At 41.3% G+C, this 21,062-nt stretch overlaps 1 protein-coding gene across 1 annotated transcript in view; it reads left to right on the plus strand.

Annotated features, from left to right (window-relative positions):
- htr4 (5-hydroxytryptamine receptor 4) overlaps positions 1-21,062 on the plus strand; it is a 356,392-nt gene that overhangs the window by 84,673 nt on the left and 250,657 nt on the right. The window contains exon 2 of the mRNA XM_079556259.1: positions 16,999-17,068. Within this exon, the coding sequence (XP_079412385.1) occupies positions 17,022-17,068 (47 nt within the window). The 5' untranslated portion in view covers positions 16,999-17,021. The remainder of the gene's footprint in view (positions 1-16,998; positions 17,069-21,062) is intronic.

The following is a 21,062-nucleotide window of genomic DNA, read 5'->3' on the forward strand; positions in this document are numbered from 1 at the left end:
TTTGACATTTTCAAACTCCATATAGTCCCTTTAAAATTGCAGCATGGCAACAAATATTGGCATGTTTGGTGTCCACCTGTGACGAACGCGATCGAGATGACGCTGTAATCCAAATATGGTCATTTCCTTTCTGGGAAACTGCTGAAGCTCTTCACCTTATTCCACTGTTTGCTTTGTCTCGGCACTTCCGGTGTCCAGACACTTCCGGTCGAGCGAGAAGCCCGTTCATTTAAACGGAGAACGCGGGAAAATATTCTCCGCTCAAATCTGATGTTTAACAGATTGATTTGTGTAAAATGTTATGTGGGCTTCTCCAGTCCCATGTTCACTGATCGGAGAAAAGGGGCGGGCACAGTTTATGGCGGCGCCCACGCGAGCCTCCGGAATAAGGTGGATAGACGGAGGCGGGGCCTTTCTGTGTGGAGTTGCATGTTCTCCCCGTGTCTGTGTAAGCTTTCCTCTGAGGACTCCGGTTTCCCAACACTAAAAACATGTACATTAGGCCAGGCTGCAGGAGAGTGTGTGTGATAGAAATGAGCCTAAAGCTACAGTTGGGCGTGGCATGTTTACATATATCCATGTGAGTTCATTAACCCGACTAAATGAACAAATAAAAGGTTCAATAAATATATAAATACAAATACACAGACGCTACAAAACTTTATGACCCGTTTTCTCAAAATAACTGTTAAACCCTGAGAAAATATAAGCAATTTGTATATGTTTTAATGTATATAATGCCTTATTATAAGAGAATATAAAATGACAGAAAACTCACCTTCTTTTTCTGAATCATTAAATGATTATTCCGATTTCAATTTAACTTTAGTCAAAACATTTGTCCCATTAACCTCCTGCCCCTGAGTACGCAGATCCTGCCTCAGTATTTGTCTTGAATATTTATTACTGTGTTCACATAATCCTGTCTCATGGCTGTTGTCTTTATCCAGCCGTGTGATGACCCTGTGCTCCTTATCGCCCACTGCTCTGTTTTCAGGTTAAAACTGCAAATATAATGGTGTTATGGGACTCTTAAAGTTTTTTAGAGTTGACCAACGACCTCAACAAGATCTTTCACTGTAGACAATCTCCTTCTGGTTGTTGCAGTAGTTTAGCACTTCTGTCGTGTTAATAAATCTGTTGCTTGATTTGAAAAACTCTGAGATCTTCTTACAAAGTCATCCAGCCCAAATGTATTTTGTCCATTTTAAAACTTGCCCTCTCTGGAAACTCTTTTCTCCTTCTCATCCCTCCAAAGGTGAGCGTTTTCTCCTCAGCCTGTTCTCCGTTCAGAGCGGCTCTTTTGCAACATCGACTTTGTGTCGGGGTCACACAGGGGTCATACCGAGTGAGTGATGTCCGCGGGCTCACAACTCAAAATGCCAGAGTTCAAACGCGCTCGGACCGAAGCCTCTGGCGGAAAGAAACAGGATTTCTCTTCAGCTGCAGAAAATCATTCACAAGACAAAGAGATTTCGAGTGTTTGTTTTCATGCAGTAAGTAGGAATGTAGTAGTATCTGCAGAAATGGTTGGAGTCGCAGTGGGAGCTTTAGATTGTTTAGATCGTAGTAGTTGAGGTGGCCATAGTCATGTGTATTTGAAGTATAGGTGTGAGTGTGTTATAGGGCTGTGCAATTAATCGAAATTCGATTACGATTTCGATTACAACAGTAAACGATTACAAAATTAGCATTATCGCAAAAAATCACTTATAATTTTTCATTTATTTATTTTCATTTTTTTTTTTCCAAAGCAGACTTGCGTTATTTCAGGCCGCTGGGATTATTTCCCCTTCGCTTTTCACGTGCCATGGCTCATGCTTTTGTCTGACATAAAAACAAACGGCGCTGTGTGATGATGTCATCAGGCCGCGCTGCTCAGTTTACTTGTGCAGGTGTGAGGGCTGGCCAGCAGGGGGCAGGTGTGAAGCAGGGACCTCTCCTTAATCAAGGCGTACTTGAAATCATTTGTAGTGTAGTGTAGTGTTTTGATTAATAAATAAATAAAATAAAGACAGACTTTTTTTTAAAGGCAACAAATAATCGTTTGAATAATCGTAATTTCAATTATGACAAAAATAATCGTGATTATTATTTTTTCAATAATCGAGCAGCCCTAGTGTCTTATTTTTGATTCATTTGATTGTCACATGAACGCAAATAATCCAAATGATGTGACTCATTCCCTTTTCTGTCGAACACACCTGTATGGCCTGAGTTTCCAGTGAACAGTTTAATGAACGGACCTCGCGCTCTACCGGAAGCGTCAACACAATGGAAGTGCCGATCCGTGGCAAAAAGAGGCAAAAGTGGGCGGGGCAGACTAGTGTGTTTTCCCGTGACATCACTTTTTTCCGAAATCGGACACGATGGCGATTCTCATCTGTCAAAAAATGGAGCAGCAAAATCAGAAAATTATTATTTTTTTTTAAAATGATGACACAAATTTCTAAGAGAGTTATGTCAATAGTCAGGGACCCAAACTCTCAAAACTGGGTTGAACCTGACATGGTCTGGTATATGTTTTATTTGTGTTTTTTCTGTTAACTTTGACCCTAAGGACCAATAATTGGAGGGTCTGCTCTGCTGGAAATATCTCGGAAAAAAAATTGTGGCCATTTTAGTGTATGCACCCTGTATTTTTATCAGAAAAATGTGAAAAACGACTTTTTTCCCTCAAATCCTCAGTGGGTTGGGTAGGCTGTCAATAAATGCATTCCAGATACACAGAACGCATGTGCTGATAACATCCACTGAAAAAATTGCACTTAAAACACATTTCTACACATTTTTGCATCAATTTAATGCAAAAAATGTGTTGTTTTCTCACTTTTTTCCAATATTTGTATCTTTACTTCATTGGCAATCAACTATTCCACCCAGTTATGGCATCAGTCAATATGCTATTATTTTAAACAGACTGTAGACACATTCCACAGAAAAAAATATCAAAATCCAACCAAAATCATTGGATATGTGATGATTTAAAGACCAATACGTGATCAGCAGACTCAGAACCTCAGAACTGTCAAAAGTCACTTTTGACACTGGTCCATATTTTGGTTTAGGCCATTTCCAGCCCATTAGAAAATGATTTACACCATTGTATTTGGTATCATTGGAAAGAAGACATTGTCATGTATCATTTGAGCCCAAAGGTACTACTCTGTAACAATTACTGTGGTAACCAAAGCTCCTCAGACTCAAATATGAGAACATTTTTTCATTTTATAAAGAGCATGATATCAAATCAAGAATGCGAGTTGGCCACTGAACAAACGGGCATTCGTTTTCATTTCATTTGGATCTTCAATTAACTTCAGTTCATTAATAAAACGTTATTTTTCTTTTGCACACAGTCTTTCTTTGTACAACTGGTCAACTGTGTGAGAAGTTTATCGCGAAACCTTTTCGTAATCCGTCTCGTGCCGTGATCTGCATCTCCATCACAGCGGCACTTCCGGTTCTCGCACTTCCGTGGTACTTATAGTGGTAATTACTAGTAATGACAACAGTGGTACTTACAGTGGTAATTATAGGATCATTATTAGGTTATTATTGTGGTACTAAAAGTCACAATTACTGGTCATTGGGGGTCAGGGAGACACAGAGTTACCACTGTATCTCTCATTACTAAGAGATACAGTGGTAACTCTTAGTAATGAAGGTCATACTTCTATGTACTTTGGAGCTTTAACCCCTTAACTCCCACCTGAACCGAGCACATTTTCTCTAGTTTGGCTTTACCCCAATCCAAAAGCTTCTGGAAAAAAGCTGTGAAAAAGCAACAAAACTGAGACGAAAACAATGATGGAAATGTGACAAAAAAGTAACGAAAAATTGATGAAAAAGTGGCAAAAATGTCACAAAAATGTCACAAGAAATTGACAAAAAATGGACGAAAAAATGTCAAAAATGTGACAAAAAAAGGACAAAAATGTGACAAAAAAAGGACAAAAAATTGATAAAAAAATGGACAAAAAAATGACAGAAATGTGACAAAAAATAACGAAAATGTGATAAAAATTTGACCCAAAAAATGACAAAAAAGCTACAAAAATGAGTTGAATACCCCACAAAAAAATAATGGAAAAAACATCGGATGACGTGAGGAAAAAGATCCTCTCGGTTCAGACGGGAGTTAAGAGGTTAAATGAAATCTATGGTACTTTTTGGTAATTCAAGAATACTACAGTAGCAATTCATAAGTAGTAAATGTGGTTCGTCTACATACAGACGTAATTTCTAGGATTGTGTGACTATAAAACAACATAAAGCAGCATTAGGGAAAACAAGAAGCACAACCTTCATTACCAAGAGTTACCACTGTATCTAGAAGTACATAACTTGTAATTCTCACTATAGTATCCTTTAAGTACCACAATAAGAACCTAGAATTACCACTGTAAATACCACCATAAGTACCATTGTAAGTACCAAGGACTTACTGGCCCGTAATGTAAAGTGTTACCGCTGTTTTTTATTCTACTCTCTCTTTGCTGCTAGTCCTGTGTTAGTATTGAATAAAGAAGTGGGTAAATAAAGCTGTAGTGTGTCGTCTAGACCGGGGACATGAACATGGGAGAGCCGGTGCACACTTCCTCACACAGACAGAACTAGTGCAGAGGCTCCCAGGGATTTCCCCCCCACAAATACCCTTCTTTATCCGGGTATTCCCTTCGGGGGCTTCCCAAAATACCACTTTTGTCCAATCGTTCCAGTTCAGTTGTTTTCCCTCCGCCCAAAGACAGAGTGGCCCGCTCCCGCTTCCACATCGCACAACACATCTTCCCAAAACACGCCTTATCTTCATCGTCGAACCCAATCATGAATAATGTTAATCTGAGCGGCAGCAAAACACGAGCATTTTCTTATCTTTCCGCCGTTTACGCCCCTCGTGGCATTAGTATTCCGGACACATGTAAACTGCGATCTGCGCCCGGGCCGACATCTTTCTTCATCTGCCAGTGTTTTATGCATTATGTTAAGTGGTGCTCGGTTGGCAACAGCAAAAGACACAGCTGCCGCCATTACTGCGTTTAATCACACTTACAAAAAGGGCTCGTCCATCAGGGAAACATCCCCGGGTGATGTTTGAAACCAGGCGGAGTGATAACAGGGCACGGAGCTCAATCATCTGCGGAGATACGGGATAAGAAGGTGGATTTATGTGATAAAGATGGGCTCAGCTGAAGCACAATATGGAGTTGTTGTATTTTTTTCAATGAAGCGAAGGCGCTGACGTGACTCACGGAGCTTCTTTTAGCACAATTATTGTCATTTTCTTGTTTTGTTTTGGCGCTGCTGGGAGCGAGGCTTGGTTGTTGGAAGATTGAGTTTGGATAGATCGATCGATGAAGCCGTCTGCTGAGTCATTTTTATTTAACCCCTTAACTCACACCTAAACCGAGCACATTTTCTCCAGTTTGGCTTGACCCCAGTCCAAAAGCTTCTGGGGAAAAAGCTGTGAAAATAGCAACAAAACTGAGACGAAAACAATGATGGAAATGTGAGAAAAAAAAGTGAGAAAACATTGACAAAAAAGTGACGAAAAATGGATGAAAAAGTGGCAAAAATGTCACAAAAATGTCACAAGAAATTGCTAAAAACTTGACGAAAAAATGACAAAAATGTGACAAAAAAAATACAATAATTTGACAAAAAAATGACAAAAATAATGACAAAAATGTGACAAAAACATGACAAAAAATTGCTAAAAAAATGGACGAATAAATTACAAAAATGTGACAAAAAAAATACAATAATTTGACCAAAAAAATGGAAAAAATAATGACAAAAATGTGACAAAAACATGACAAAAAATTGCTAAAAAAGTGACGAATAAATGACAAAAACGTGACAAAAAAATGACAAAAAATTGCTAAAAAATTGACGAAAAAATGACAAATATGTGACCAAAAAAATACAATAATTTGACAAAAAAATGAAAAAAATGTGACAAAAACATGACAAAAAATTGCTAAAAAAGTGACAAATAAATGATAAAAATGTGAGAAAAATGTGAGAAAAAAAATTACAATAATTTGACAAAAAAATAATGATAAAAATGTGAGAAGAAATGCCAAAAAAATGACAAAAAAGTTACAAAAATGAGTTGAATACCCAACAAAAAAATGATGGAAAAAAATCTGATGACATGAGGAAAAAGATCCCCTCGGTTCAGGCGGGAGTTAAGAGGTTAAGGCGAGACGCTGCAGGTGAATAGGAAGAAATACATACATTCAGAGATATCAGTTTGCTGAACATTACTGATATAAATATGAGGGAAAAAAAATGTTTTGTAAGTTTTCTGTCATCTTATGTGTTCATGTAAAGGCATTTTGTGCATAGAAATGGCCAAAATTGTGGATATTTCCAGCGACGAAATCTAGATAATGGATAGACCCAGATTTAAATTGAGACTTGAGTTGCCACAGACCTGTTGGATACGAAGTAGATCTTAAAGCTGCCCTTAAGCCATGTCTTTTTCAACTGTTTTCATCAGTAGGTGTCAGTGGCGAACTCTGCTCCTCCCCCCTCCCTTCACCTGGCTTTCCCGGAAGCTACGGAAATCTCATTCATCTTGTGTGAACCAAGATTATTATATTTATTTGCTAAACTGCAGCTTTCACGAAAGTCCGTCACTTTTTTTGGGACATTTAGAACATAATAATTCCATTTAGAACTAAGTTTACAGCGCAGTAGTTTTTTTTCCCGCAACCCTTGAACGCCTCAGCCTCTCCTCTGGTGCTGCTTTGCTTTGTGAGGGAAAAAAAAGGAGGAAAAAGACCTGAGGCTCCTGTAGATACTGGATTAATAAACAAAAGGATTTCAGGTCGGTCACATGTTTGTCAGTTCTTTTTGTAAACTTCTGTCATAATGCTACACTGTTAGCCGCTAAGCTACAGAATCTAGAGGCGGTTATTGGTAATGCATCGGTGCCGGACCAGCAAAACGGGATCGCTTAGAGCAGCTTTAAAGAGACTCTGTACGTCTTTGCAAGATCTCCTTGGTACCCGGCCTCTGAGACTTTGTCACAGAAGTGTCTCTCAGGTATAAAACAATAAATAGCATTCGCGACACAGCTGCTTGAGACCGCGTAGACCTCTCGGAGACCATGCAGAGACTCCGCTGGAATTGAACCTGTAAGTTTTCACCAACACTACCTGGAGACTCGCCGTATCTCCAGGAGGCGTCTCTTCAAGGCCGTGGGAACCCAGGGTGCTGAGGGCGCTGCAGCACACCCCGGTGGATAATTTACAAACTGCAGGCAATATTAATAAATAGGAAATATGCACAGAAAAAGCGTTCTGGGGTTAATTTTGTCCCTCAGCACCTCCTAACTATAATATCTTCCCACAGCTCTGCGTCTCTTAGACATCTCCGTGACCTGCGGCGACTCGAGTCTCCAACTAGTCTGCAGGCGGGTGAGATAGGCAGGATAGTACATAGGGTAGTATGCAAAAGCTAGCTGTAGCATTGATAATGATGCCATGTGGATGCTCCTCATGGTCCCACGATGGAGCAGTGCAAGCCAAATGTTTGTATGTTGCCAAACTGCTGTTCTGTGAAATCTCATGTACAGGTGCATGTGCAGGCTTACAAACTCAGTGAACAGCATCTTCACTGTATTGACTATGGTATAGTATATCAACTCATTGGCTTCTGAGCCTATACTGGAGATAAATGTGTTTTAATATGGATCATCATTCTAGTCTGAAATAAAGTCAATAATAAAGATAGTTTGCAATATTATTATTATTTTCCTGCCTGCCCCAATAAAGAACCGTACGCTGACAGAGATTGGAAGAGAGGAACATTCTCTCATATACCAGTGGTCCTCCTGTCCAGGGCCGGTCTTGGTTTTGTGGGGTGTTACACTGACAGGAACATGAATATTAGATGTGTTTCTGTCTAGAGACCTGTCAGCGCCACCTGTGCTCGGGCTGACGGGAACTCCTGGACAAAACACTCTCTGGACCTGCAACGAGCTGAAGCAGGAACTTTCGACTCAAGGCTTTTCTCTTTTGCAGAGACGGCTGAAGCGAGGAAATAAGAAAGTTTGGAAGATTATTGATATCTCCCAGGCATTCACGGAAACAACTATAAATAAACAGGACCTGATCTGCCCACATGCCGTCCAAATGTCTGTCCTGAAAGCTTTTTTATGGGATAGATTGACCAGTGTGGATGCAGGTTTCATTCACTGAACTCTGTGAGACAGCTCAGTCTGGACAAAAGATCTGAAGTGATGTTTTAGAAATGAAAAGATTAAACATAGTTATACCGTTATATTCACAGAACATGCTCTTTAACCCCTTACCTCCCACCTGAACCGAGCACATTTTCTCCAGTTTGGCTTTAACCCCAGTCCAAAAGCTTCTGGGAAAAAAGCTGTGAAAATAGCAACAAAACTGAGACGAAAACAATGACGGAAATGTGACAAAAAAGTGAGAAAACATTGATAAAAAAAGTGACAAAAAAATGATGAAAAAGAGGCAAAAATATCACAAAAATGTCACAAAAAATTGATGACAAAAATGTGACAAAAAATTACCAAAAAATGACAAAAATATGACAAAATGTGACAAAAGAAAATACAAAAACATGACAAAAATGTGATGAAAATTTTACAAAAAAATTACAAAAATGTAACAAAAAAATTACAAAAATTGGATAAAAAATTGACGAAAAACTGACAAAATGTGACAAGAAATTACAAAAATGTGATAAAAATATGACCAAAAAATTCAAACATTTTTTACAAAAAAATAAAAAAATAAATAAAAAAAATGTGACAAAAATGTGATAAAGAAAATGGACGAAAAAAATGACAAAAATGTGACAAAAAATGACAAAAAAGTTACAGAAATGAGTTGAATACCCAACAAAGATCCTCTCGGTTCAGGCGGGAGTTAAGAGGTTAAAGTATGGCGAGGTTTTTAATTTGAATTGACTTGTTGTTTCCTTACCATTGTTGTTATAATGTAATAATTATTTGTTTCCTGTAACGCCACCATGATTTAACATCTGTATATAAATCTCTGAACAAAGTGACAGTGAAGCTCAATATGTTAATGTTACTAAATGAGAATTGTGCTGGTATTTAATAAGTTAATAAGTTATCTTCTTCCCACTCCCGTTTGGGCAAAGTTGGTCATCGTATTTACATGTTGTCTTTGGAAATGATCACACATCTCCACTCGAAATAAGATACCAAGAAGCATCTTAAATATACCTCTAAAAATCAATGCAACCTCCTCAAGTTCAGTCTTAAAGGCAAAGCATTCAATAGAAACGTCTGTGGAAAATATATGGACGATATATTGTCATCCTGGGGTAATGGTGGGTCCCGGAGCCAAACCACTGGAAAACCTCTGCTCTAGGTAATTAACAGTCCGTCCTGATGAAGGATCATGGGAAGGATCCGAGTTGACGGAGCTAATGGCCCGTGCACTGTCGCCTTTAAAGCTAACAGAAGAACAGCAGGAGAACCTTTAGCTACCTTTTAAAGGTCGAGTGACAGCGGAGACTTGGTGACATTCAAAACTGTCCAGAATGGTCAGTGTCAGCGGAGTTCATCCATACGAGCAGCTGTCAGGCAGACTCATCCTCCTCATACGTTTAAATCGTGGACCTCGGGAAAAACGTTCTTCACGTGATTCAACGCGAAAGGTCTGAACTGTCAAACCGAGGCTCGATCAATAAGATATATGCGTCATACATCGACTCCCCGTACCCGTGAGCCATAGTAATTCATTTATTGTCTGAAGACACCCGGCTTTCATAATTAGTCCAGGAAATTTGACCCCTTAACTCCCACCTGAACCGAGCACATTTTCTCCAGTTTGGCTTTACCCCAGTCCAAAAGCTTCTGGAAAAAAGCTGTGAAAATAGCAACAAAACTGAGACGAAAACAATGATGGAAACGTGACAAAAAAGTGAGAAAACTTTGACAAAAAAGTGACGAAAAATTGATGAAAGAGTGGCAAAAATGTCACAAAAATGTCACAAGATATTGACAAAAAATGGACGAAAAAATGCCAATAACGTGACAGAAAAATGACCAAAAAATGGCAAAAATGTGACAAAAAAATGGCAAAAATATGACAAAAATTTGATTAAAAAATGACAAAAAAAAATGACAAAAATGTGACAAAAAAATGACCAAAATGTAAAAAAAAAGACAAATATTAGATAAAAAATTGACAAAAAAAATGGGACAAAATGTGACAAAAATTTACAAAAATGTGATACAAATTTGACGAAAACATTACAAAAATTTGACAAAAAATTACAAAAAAAATTACAAAAAATGTGACAAAAATGTGATAAAAAATTGCAGAAAAAATGACAAAAATGTGACAAAAAATGACAAAAAAAGTTACAAAAATGAGTTGAATACCCAACAAAAAAATGATGGAAAAACAATCTGATGACGTGAGGAAAAAGATCCTCTCGGTTCAGGCGAGAGTTCAGAGGTTAAATATATATGAGATCAGCTTGTAGTTCAGTTACAGTAATTGATTGATCGCGGTTCAGAAAGAAAAACATGTAAATATTTAACGATGATCCTTGTTAGCGCTATAGAAATCTATATAGATTTGTTTTTCTTTTGTGCTACTTGTGCCAGTGATCACTAGGATGAGTCAGAGTCAAAATCTTCAATGCTTTTAATCTAAGTACAGGTCCTGAATGTGCCATTTAAAACTCAAAGCTTATTTATCAAAGCATCACCATGTCTGTGCTGGTTCATACTTAGTGTTTGGTTTGCATAATTTTTGAGGCCACAAGTTTGAGCCGTTTGGCCTGAAATTCAAGTTCAGTCCAAACCAACTCCCAGAGTTTGATGACGAGTTGAAGTTCGATATTTTGAGGCAATGAGGCAGGAAAATATTAGTGAACAATCCGACAGGAAGAGCTGACATCGAAGGATCAAAGCAGCGTCTGGAGTCACAAAAACAAAAATCTAATTTGTAAAATTGATTTGTTGCTAAGGGCTGTCCGTTCCCTGTATGACCGCAGCAGGAGCTTGGTTCGCATTGCCGGCAGTAAGTCAGACCTGTTCCCGGTGCGTGTTGGTCTCCGCCAGGGCTGCCCTTTGTCACCGGTTCTGTTCATTACTTTTATGGACAGAATTTCTAGGCGCAGCCAGGGGCCGGAGGGTGTTCGGTTTGGGAGCCTCAGAGTCTCATCTCTGCTGTTTGCGGATGATGTTGTTCTGATGGCTTCAACGAACCAGGACCTCCAGCACGCTCTGGGGCGGTTTGCAGCCGAGTGTGTAGCGGCCGGGATGAGGATCAGCACCTCCAAATCTGAGGCCATGGTTCTCCACCGGAAAAAGGTGGTTTCCCCTCTTCAGGTCGGTGGGGAGTCCTTACCTCAAGTGGAGGAGTTCAAGTATCTCGGGGTCTTGTTCTCAGTGAGGGACAGATGGAGCGTGAGATCGACAGACGGATTGTTGCGGCGTCAGCAGTGATGCGGTCGCTGTATCGGTCTGTCGTGGTGAAGAGGGAGCTGAGTCGGGGCAAAGCTCTCGATTTACCGATCAATCTACGTTCCCACCCTCACCTATGGTCATGAGATTTGGGTAATGACCGAAAGGACAAGATCGCGAATACAAGCGGCCGAAATGAGTTTCCTTCGCAGGGTGGCTGGGCGCACCCTCCGAGATCGGGTGAGGAGCTCAGTTACCCGGGAGGAGCTCGGAGTAGAGTCGCTGCTCCTTCACGTCGAAAGGAGCCAGCTGAGGTGGCTCGGGCATCTGTTCCGGATGCCTCCTGGTCGCCTCCCGCGGGAGGTGTTCCAGGCATGTCCTAGTGGGACAAGGCCTCGTGGAAGACCCAGGACCCGGTGGTGGGACTATGTCTCCGAGCTGGCCTGGTGTCGCCTCGGGGTCCCCCCAGAACAGCTGGAGGAAGTGTGTGTGGACCGGGAAGTTTGGGCATCTCTGCTGAGACTGCTGCCCCCGCGACCCGGCCCCGGATAAAGCGGAAGAAAATGGATGGATGGATAGAAAATTGATTTGTCATATTGAGAAGAGTCAACAGCCAACCCAACACATGAGAGCCTTTTAACAGTAAATGGTAGATGTTCTCAACTTACCCAAAGAGCTTTACATCAAGGAACCACTCACCCATTCATACACCAATGTACGGATGGAGGGTTTTTCCAATATAAAAATACAATTTATTCCGCGTCGACTTCTTTTTTTCATTTACTTCATCCTGAGCTTCAGCAGCGACGGCAGATTGTGGATAATCCGTTACCTTTCCCCGTCCTGGAGGCGTCTTTGCCACTGACAGGGACCGGGGGCTCTGGTGGGAGAGAGTGGAGCTGATGGAGTTCACCCATACTTAGTGGAGGGAGAACTTCAGAAAGAGCTGGTCCTCCTTAAGCCAGCTCTGTGCCGTCGTCCCGGGGGAAAAACCAGCCATCTTTAAACGGTTTCCACATTAAGGCGCTTCTTTCTATCTTAAAGATTCTCGGGAAGCGCTTGTAAACACCCTCTATGAGACGACCTCGTGTCCAAGAGGATTTCGACACACAAATCGAAATGAATTCAGTTTCCTTTGCCCAATCCCCTAAATGTTTGCAGATTGTGTTCCAGGCATTTGGTGCACGAGGAGAAACTGCATCTCTTAACCCCTTAACTCCCACCTGAACCGAGCACATTTTCTCTAGTTTGGCTTTACTCCAATCTAAAAGCTTCTGGAAAAGAGGTGAGAAAATAGCAACAGAACTGAGACGAAAACAATGATGAAGATGTGACAAAAAAGTGAGAAAACTTAGACAAAAAACGGACAAAAAATTGACAAAAATTTGACAAAAAAATGATGAAAAAGTGGCAAAAATGTCACAAAAATGGACGAAAAAATGACCCAAAAAAATGACAAAAATGTGACAAAAAAGTGACAAAAAAATGATGAAAAATGTACAAAAAAATAGACGAAAAAATGACAAGAAAAAATATAAAAAATGGACAAAGAAATGATGACAAAAAGTGACTAAAAATTTACTATTTGACAAAAAAATTACCAAAAAGTTACAAAAATTAGTTGAAACGATTATAATCGATTATAATTTATTTATTTATTTTTCCAATTTTTTTTTTTGCAAAGCAGACTTGCGTTATTTCAGGCCGCTGGGATTATTTTCATGGCTCATGCTTTTGTCTGACATAAAAACAAACAGCACTGTATGATGATGTCATCAGGCCACACTGCTCAGTTTACTTGCGCAGGTGTGAGGGCTGGCCAGCAGGGGGCAGGTGTGAAACAGAGACCTCTCCTTAATCGAGGCAAACTTTGTACAACAGTTGTACTTTTATGACTGTCCAGAAAACATAAAGTGAGGTGTAGTGTTTTGATTAATAAATAAATAAAATAAAGATATACTTTTTTTTTAAAGGCAACAAATAATCGTTTGAATAATCGTGATTTCAATTATGACAAAAATAATCGTGATTATTATTTTTTCAATAAGCGAGCAGCCCTAGCTCTCGGTTCAGGCGGGAGTTAAGAGGTTAATGTTCCAGGAAAAAGATGACTTTGTTCTGCCAAGACGGTAATCACGTTTGACTCATCGAGCTCATGCAGAAATGTGGAAGCCTTTGGGGGGGAGATAATTGGGGAGGAGGTACAGGCCGAGACGCTGCATTAGACACCAGAGAGCACAGTCCGGACCTGCACCCCCTGAGCTCCTGCACCCCCTGAGCTCCTGCACCCCCTGAGCTCCTGCCCCCCCTGAGCTCCTGCAGCAGCTGTGGGGTGGACTCCGTGTCCCAGGTTAAACGCACACAGCATATGGGACCTGCCTGCTGCTGTAATCCCGAGCGCCATAAACGCCACGTTCCGCCCACCGTATCTGTCAAACAGGCAAACAGAGCGTTATGTAAGAGGATTACATATGTACGCCGTAATTACTGCGGCTTATGTTAATGTGTCTGCAAATTAATTATGAATAATCAGCTTTGAACAGGCCGGGGCTCCACATGTCCACCGTCCCAGGTTATGAAATCACTGTGCCCACGAACATCGTCTCTTCTATTTCACTGACATCATGGCTTTGGATGAACAAAACACTGTCCAAACACAGTCGAACAATGTGAGATGGACATAACACATCCCTCAGGTGTTCATTCACAAATATTGACCTGGTCCTAAAGAGTGTCCGCAATAACGCTATCATCCAAATCTGATATTTTCCATCTGCGAGAGACGCCCAGGTCAGAAGAGAAATAGTTTTCTCTAAATGAGGTTTAGCCACTTTAGTCACTCCCATAGACTCCAAACTTTACAGTCTTTGGCTTGACAACATTTTAAAGATTTTTTAATATCTAGTTCCTAGCCTGATTTATTCAGCTTTGAACTCCCCAAAAAGACAAGGCCATATTTGAGCGTTACGACTGGCTCAGGTCCTAACAGAGGATGGGAGATGAAGACGTAGGCGATATGGCCAAAGAATAAAATCTTGATTTTTTTTTTTTACTCCGTTTGGACGATTACGATTTTAATCGACTTTATTTGAAATAAACTTTAAAAAGTCTCCTGATCTTTGAATAAAACTCTCTCAGAGTCCTGCTCATTAATATTCATAATGTCGCTACAGTTCGGCCCATTAAGAAAACATAACCCTTTATTTAAACATCGTTATTTCTGTTTGAGATATTCCTCGTCTGCTCTCAAAAGTAAAACCTCTGAATAAACCATGGATCGTCTTCATGCCTCTGCTGTGATTGACAACCGTCTCCATGGAGACTCAAGGGAAAGGGGCGGAGCTAAATGGTCCGCTCAGAGCAGAGTGAGAGAAAGGCCCAGGAGCAGAAACTCTTAAAGCACAAGACCTTTGTGAAGCAGCAGGTCGTCAGGAAGTCTCTGCTTCTCCACTGGAGGCATTTCATGTCAGAAAATTAGGGTTAATACCTAGCTTTTCCAATTCTGGAGAACGCTTACTTGGAAGAAACAACACAGAGATCAATACTGGCTACGCAGTGTGGTTCTCCTGCACCCATTCTCAAGGAGTTGTTTTCTGCACAGCCTTTATTTGGTTTTCCGTAGCATATTACATATAGAGGTGGAGTTACAGTTTACATTGTTCAACACTTCTCAGACACATGAATCACACTTTATTTATCTGAGCGTGTGCTAGGACATCTGTTCTTAGTGATACACAGTCTGACCTGCACGATCCGGGGCCCCACATTACTCAGCGTCCTCCCGTTCTCTTTGTTGTCTCACTAACCTTAGCTACTTCTGATACCAGACAGTTTCTTTTAGACACTAGGAACACAATCTTGAAGATAAATTCAAATACTTGGCTGATGCATCATTCACATCATCATCCATCCATCCATCCATCCATCCATCCATCCATCCATCCATCCATCCATCCATCCATCCATCTTCTTCCACTTTTCCGTTTCCGGGTCGTGGGGGCTGCTGCTGGAGCTGCCCAAATCCCATTGCACCAGCCCCTTATGGCTCCTCCTGCAGGTCCACAGAAGGACGGCCTCACGATTAACCGGGCCTGTTGGTCTCTCATAAGGAGTTTCTGACCCGTCGCCTCGGACCTGTTTGCCCTGGGAGACCCCTGGGGCACGAAGCCCCCGATAACAGAGCTCCCAGGATCATTCGGGTGCTCAAACCCCTCCACCATGTTAAGGTGGCGGTTCCACGAGGGGTCATTCACATGCCAATAGTTTTATTACAGTTATTTCCATATTTACAATTCTATTACATTTCACTGCAGACTCGATTTGACCATTTAGCCTTTTTCCAAATCGTCTGTTTTTAAAAGCATGAATTAATTAGATTTATCGCCCAGCCCTACACCAAAGGAAGATTTATTATAAACACCAAGGGTTAAACATAAATAAGTAAAGCTGTTCCGGCCTTGGCTCAAGTGTCGTAGCAGAAAGGAGGAGCAGGACGCAGCGGGAAAGGGTTTAGCTCCAACATAAAGCATTTATTAACCGTGGCCATATAGAAATGTGCACACGGTGTAGCATCTCCGCGCATGGTGGTGTAGAGCCAGAGGAGCAGCCCAGGAGAGGGGAAGGGGCGGTCCCTTAGTAGGCGGCCCACCGGAAACACAGGGCCCAGGCACATCCGTGGGCACCTCAGAACAAGACGGCACCCCCAAGCTCGGGCCGTCACAAAAGCAAATCAAACACAAAGGGGTGAGTTAACTTCAATGTGCGAGACGAGTCATGGAGCAGGCGAGGTCTGCGCCTGACGGACGCCCAGAGGAGGAGGAGGAGGAGCAAGAGACGCCCCGACACACCAGCCAGCCTTTTATGGGCATCACCAGTTCGGGAAGTGGTGCCCAGGCGAGCGGCTGGGCACGAAGGCAGAGGGAGGAGCAACCGCCAACACAACCAGACCCCCCAAACACCGCCACACACACAGAGCTTATTCAAAACTAATGTGTCAGTGAAATCAACCATCATTTAAATCTGGGTCTATCCATCACAAAATGCCTTGTTTTTATATGAAGACATAAAATAACAGTAAACTTGCCATACATTTTTGTCTCATATTTATATCAGTAATAATCAGCAAAAGTTGAAATCTATATGTACATATTTTTTCCGAATCACCTGCAGGGCCTCGCCTTAAACGCCCTTTACAAATGAATTGTGCCGTTCTTCAGGAGTTTGCATGTGAAGAAACAAGGAGCTCCAGCAGGGAGTGAGAGGACTGATAATGGCGTGGCGGCTGAAAAGCGTGGTCACCGTTGGCCGTAGACAGCGGTCACTGTTTGGTCTTTGTGGATCTGGCCCTGACCGATCATCTGTGGTCATTCGGGAGTGGGTTTCTCTGCTAAGCTTCGGTACAAACTTCGGTACAAACTCTGAAACAGCTGCTCGGGCTCAGCGCCGTCTGACCGGGTTTCATATCCAGGAAGTAATCCCGGGTCAAAGTTCAAAGGCCCGGCGGACATGTCCTGACCTCTGCTTACGACTCTGACTGGACGTGTGTGACTCTTGTGTTGCAGGAAGTGTGTGCGTTTATGGTGACATGAGCGACAGCCCGATGGCGGAGATGGAGGAGCTCGTCACCGAGGGGTAAGAACTTCACTCACTTCTCAACTTCTGTAACAGTGGAGTAAGAAAGGTGTTTCCTGCAGAGCCTGGTGGGTCAACGCTGGCTCCTACAGGGACGTTCTCCCTTTGTTTTCTGAATTATTGTTGTAATATTTCAGAGTTTATGCACTTGGGGTCGGCCACAGCTGCATTTTCGAGATCTTTTCATAAACCATATTCTACACACATGATGCATGAACAGTGGGACTATAGAGACTGTAGTTGGTGATATACAACCTGCTTAAATTGCACTCCTGCTTACTTTGGGGGTTGATAAATGTGATGGACTGGATCGTTATAATGCAAATATTTATAGGTCCAATAATGTGTTGGTGAAGTAAGAAATAAATACAATTTAGTTACAAACACCTTTTTAGATTGAAATGTAGTGTGTTCTAATGTAAGCTGCTGGGCCAGAACTTATGCTGGTGCACGGAGGAGGCAAGGCAAGGCAAGTTTATTTGTAGAGCACAATTCATACACAAGGCAATTCAAAGTGCTTCACAGTTGCATAAATACAAGAAAGGAAATAGAATCAATAAAAACATCAACATAAAATTAATCAATTACATTAAAAGGCAAGAGTGCAGATAAAATACTTTCAGTCATATGCATTGGTAAAAAGAACTGTTTTCAGTCTGGATTTGAACATTGTCAGAGTTGAGGCCTGTCTCACATCCTCATGAAGACTGTTCCAGATTTTAGCTGCCTGAAACTGAAACGCAGCCTCGCCGTGTTTATTATTGACTCTGGGAACCACCAGGAGGCCCCTCCCTGAAGTTCTCAGGGCCCGAGACGGTTCATGCGGCTGTAACACGTCAGAGATGTACTTTGGAGCTAGACCATGAAAAGACTTGTACACGAGCAAAGCTGTTTTAAAGTCTATTCTCTGAGTGACAGGAAGCCAGTGCAGAGACCGGAGCACTGGACTAATATGGTCATATTTCCTGGTTCTTGTCAGGACTCGAGCAGCAGCGTTCTGGATGTACTGTAGCTGTCTGGTAGCTCGTTTAGAGAGGCCAGTGAGCAGCCGTTACAGTAAAGGAGGGGCGCAGGTTCTTGGCAAAATGATTGTCGGAGCTGTGTGCTTTGTGCCTTCGCCACCTGGAAACACCATGACATTCATTTCCTCATTTACATCGCGCTGCCTTGTGTTCTTCCTTAAAGGGACTATACAGAGTTTAAACATGTTAAAATTCAGTTATTTCCTCCCCCTACATGTTCCAGCCACGTCCTAATGTGTAGAATGAGCTCAGACCTGTTCAAAACAACTGCCTCTAAAATCCTGCACTGTCACTCAGAAAGGTGTTACTTCGGGTCTGAAATGCCGTCGTGCACAAGCTTAATATAGAAGCTGCAGTTACACGTAAGACCTGAGGTGGCAGTAGTGAGTATAAAATGGCCAACTTGCATCGAGCCCCTTTAAGCCTGAGGCTCTCACAGGTCAAACTAAAACCTTTAATAATCCCATCATGAGCGAGACAATGTTCATGTCTCGAGAGAGCTTGGCGTGAACGCAAAACAAATGCACATGTTTCACCCCCCACTCCCCCACGACCCCTCTCCCGGCCGCGGAGTCCATCTGGTTGGAGGATGAAGTGTGTCTCCACCATAGTACTTCCTCCTTAAATGCGCTAAGTCTGGAGTGGCAAGATCACAAAGCTCCTCCTTAGCGCAAAATGTTACGCTATAGTCTATAGTATATATATATTTGACACACAAGATCAGGCCCTTTGTCTTCTTAGATAAAGAAACAAAACATTTAATGCCAACAATATGTTTAGTCTTTTTGCATGACTGAGTGAACGCGTAAAGGTACGCATCAACTCGTCTAGGCTCAGGGAAGAACATATCTCAGTAAAAACTGTGGCCTGTTCCTTTAAGTTATTTCATGTAAAAACTGACAAAAAATACTTGTAGTTGAGGCTTCAAAAATTGATAAAGCGTAGTTAAAAATCCAGGATCTATTGTAATGACCACCTAGGGCGCCATCTGCTGGAGGGAACACCGAATTGTGCTTCACATTTTGAACCCCATGAGGTCCAAGCTCTTGCCATCTACACCATCGCAGAGTACGGACATAACTTTGGAACAAACACTGATAGAGACTTACCGCCTTTTGTGTTTTGGAACCTGGACATGTCTAGCTTTCAAACGACCCCCCCCCCGGTCCATCTGTGCCTCCGGGGGAAATCGTACATAACTGGCTCAGGTTACATTACACGATTACATTAGAAGATAAAGTTAACCCCTTAACTCCCACCTGAACCGAGCACATTTTCTCCAGCTTTACCCCAATCCAAAAGCTTCTGGAAAAAAGGTGTGAAAATAGCAACAAAACTGAGACGAAAACAAGGATGAAAATGTGAAAAAAGTGACAAAAAATGGACGAAAAATGACAAAAATGGACAAAAATTTGACAAAAAAGTGAGAAAAATATGACAAAAAATTTAGAAAAAAATGGACAAAAAAGTGAGAAGAAATGGACAAAAAAATGACAAAAATGGACAAAAAGTTGACAAAAAAGTGAGAAAAATTTGACGAAAAATTTAGAAAAAATGGACGAAAAGTTGACAAAAAATGGACGAAAAAATGACAAAAAATGGACAAAAAGTTGATAAAAAAGTGAGAAAAATTTGACGAAAAATTTAGAAAAAATGGACGAAAAGTTGACAAAAAATGGACGAAAAAATGACAAAAAATGGACAAAAAAGTGAGAAAAATATGACAAAAAATTTAGAAAAAAATGGACAAAAAAGTGAGAAGAAATGGACAAAAAAATGACAAAAATTGACAAAAAGTTGAAAAAAAGGAAGAAAAATTTGACGAAAAATTGAGAAAAAATTGATGAAAAAGTGACAAAAAATTGATAAAAAATGACAAAAATGGACAAAAATTCGACAAAAAAGTGAGAAACATTTGACGAAAAATTGAGAAAAAAGGGACGAAAAAAATCGAAAAAGTGATGAAAAAAAATCGGATGACGTGAGGAAAAAGATCAATTTAGTTTTATAGGTCTTAGCTTTCAAATGAGGTGCTACACTGGCCTACAGGATTTGGGTAAAGCTGAACTGGAGAAAATGCTCTCGGTTCAGGCGGGAGTTAAGAGGTTAAGTGTTGCTGTAACTTTAAATGGAGATGCTGACCGTATAAAATGAGCTGTGAAATGACCATTTTGTAAACCTGTGAAAACACTTAATCACTGCCATCAAAACACTTTAGGGAGTTTTTGTTTTTACCTGGGAAAACATGTTGAGCAAATTGTCCATAAGCCTCCAAATTTAACACTATGAGTTATGGTGTTTTGGCAGGAAAACGCCGTGCTGAGAGAGTTTGTTTGTTTGTTATAACTTCACATTTTTAATTTACTTTGGAATATGTGCCGAAAACTTTGGCAGTGAGCAGACTAGTCTTGGATCCTCCGTCCTCGATATCCAAACAGGGCCCTGAGTCTCCCCTGCGCGGCTCGTGTGTGCGGAGTTTAAACTGTATTATCATTAGTGAACACAGATGGGAAGGTTTTCGCCCCGAGGCCCGGCGCGTTTGATTAAAAGTGCAGGAGACTGTGAGGCAGAGCTCGCATTTAAACCTGGGTTTTAAAGTTCTCCCAATGCCACGATAATGTCCGCCGCCTGCAGCTACCGGAGCGATTCCCTCTCATTAGGGGAAAAAAGGACACGGTCGAAGACGGAGCGGGAGATTTGAGAAGTAAATACAGACGTGGAGGCCAAAAGGAGTCAATGGAGATTACTAAGCAGTCATTAAGGCGAGCGCTGCAGGTGCACGGGGAGAGAATACAATGCAGAGATATCAATTTGAAACTGTAGATTAATGACATAAATGATGTTGTTGACTCCGGAGCGTTGCCTAAAAAGTGATTGCATTGATTTTTAACCCCTTAACTCCCACCTGAACCGAGCACATTTTCTCCAGTTTGGCTTTACCCCAGTCCAAAAGCTTCTGGAAAAAAGCTGTG

The sequence above is a fragment of the Gobius niger genome (genome assembly GCF_951799975.1).
Source record: "Gobius niger genome assembly, chromosome: 5".
NCBI classification, from domain to species: Eukaryota; Metazoa; Chordata; class Actinopteri; order Gobiiformes; family Gobiidae; genus Gobius; species Gobius niger.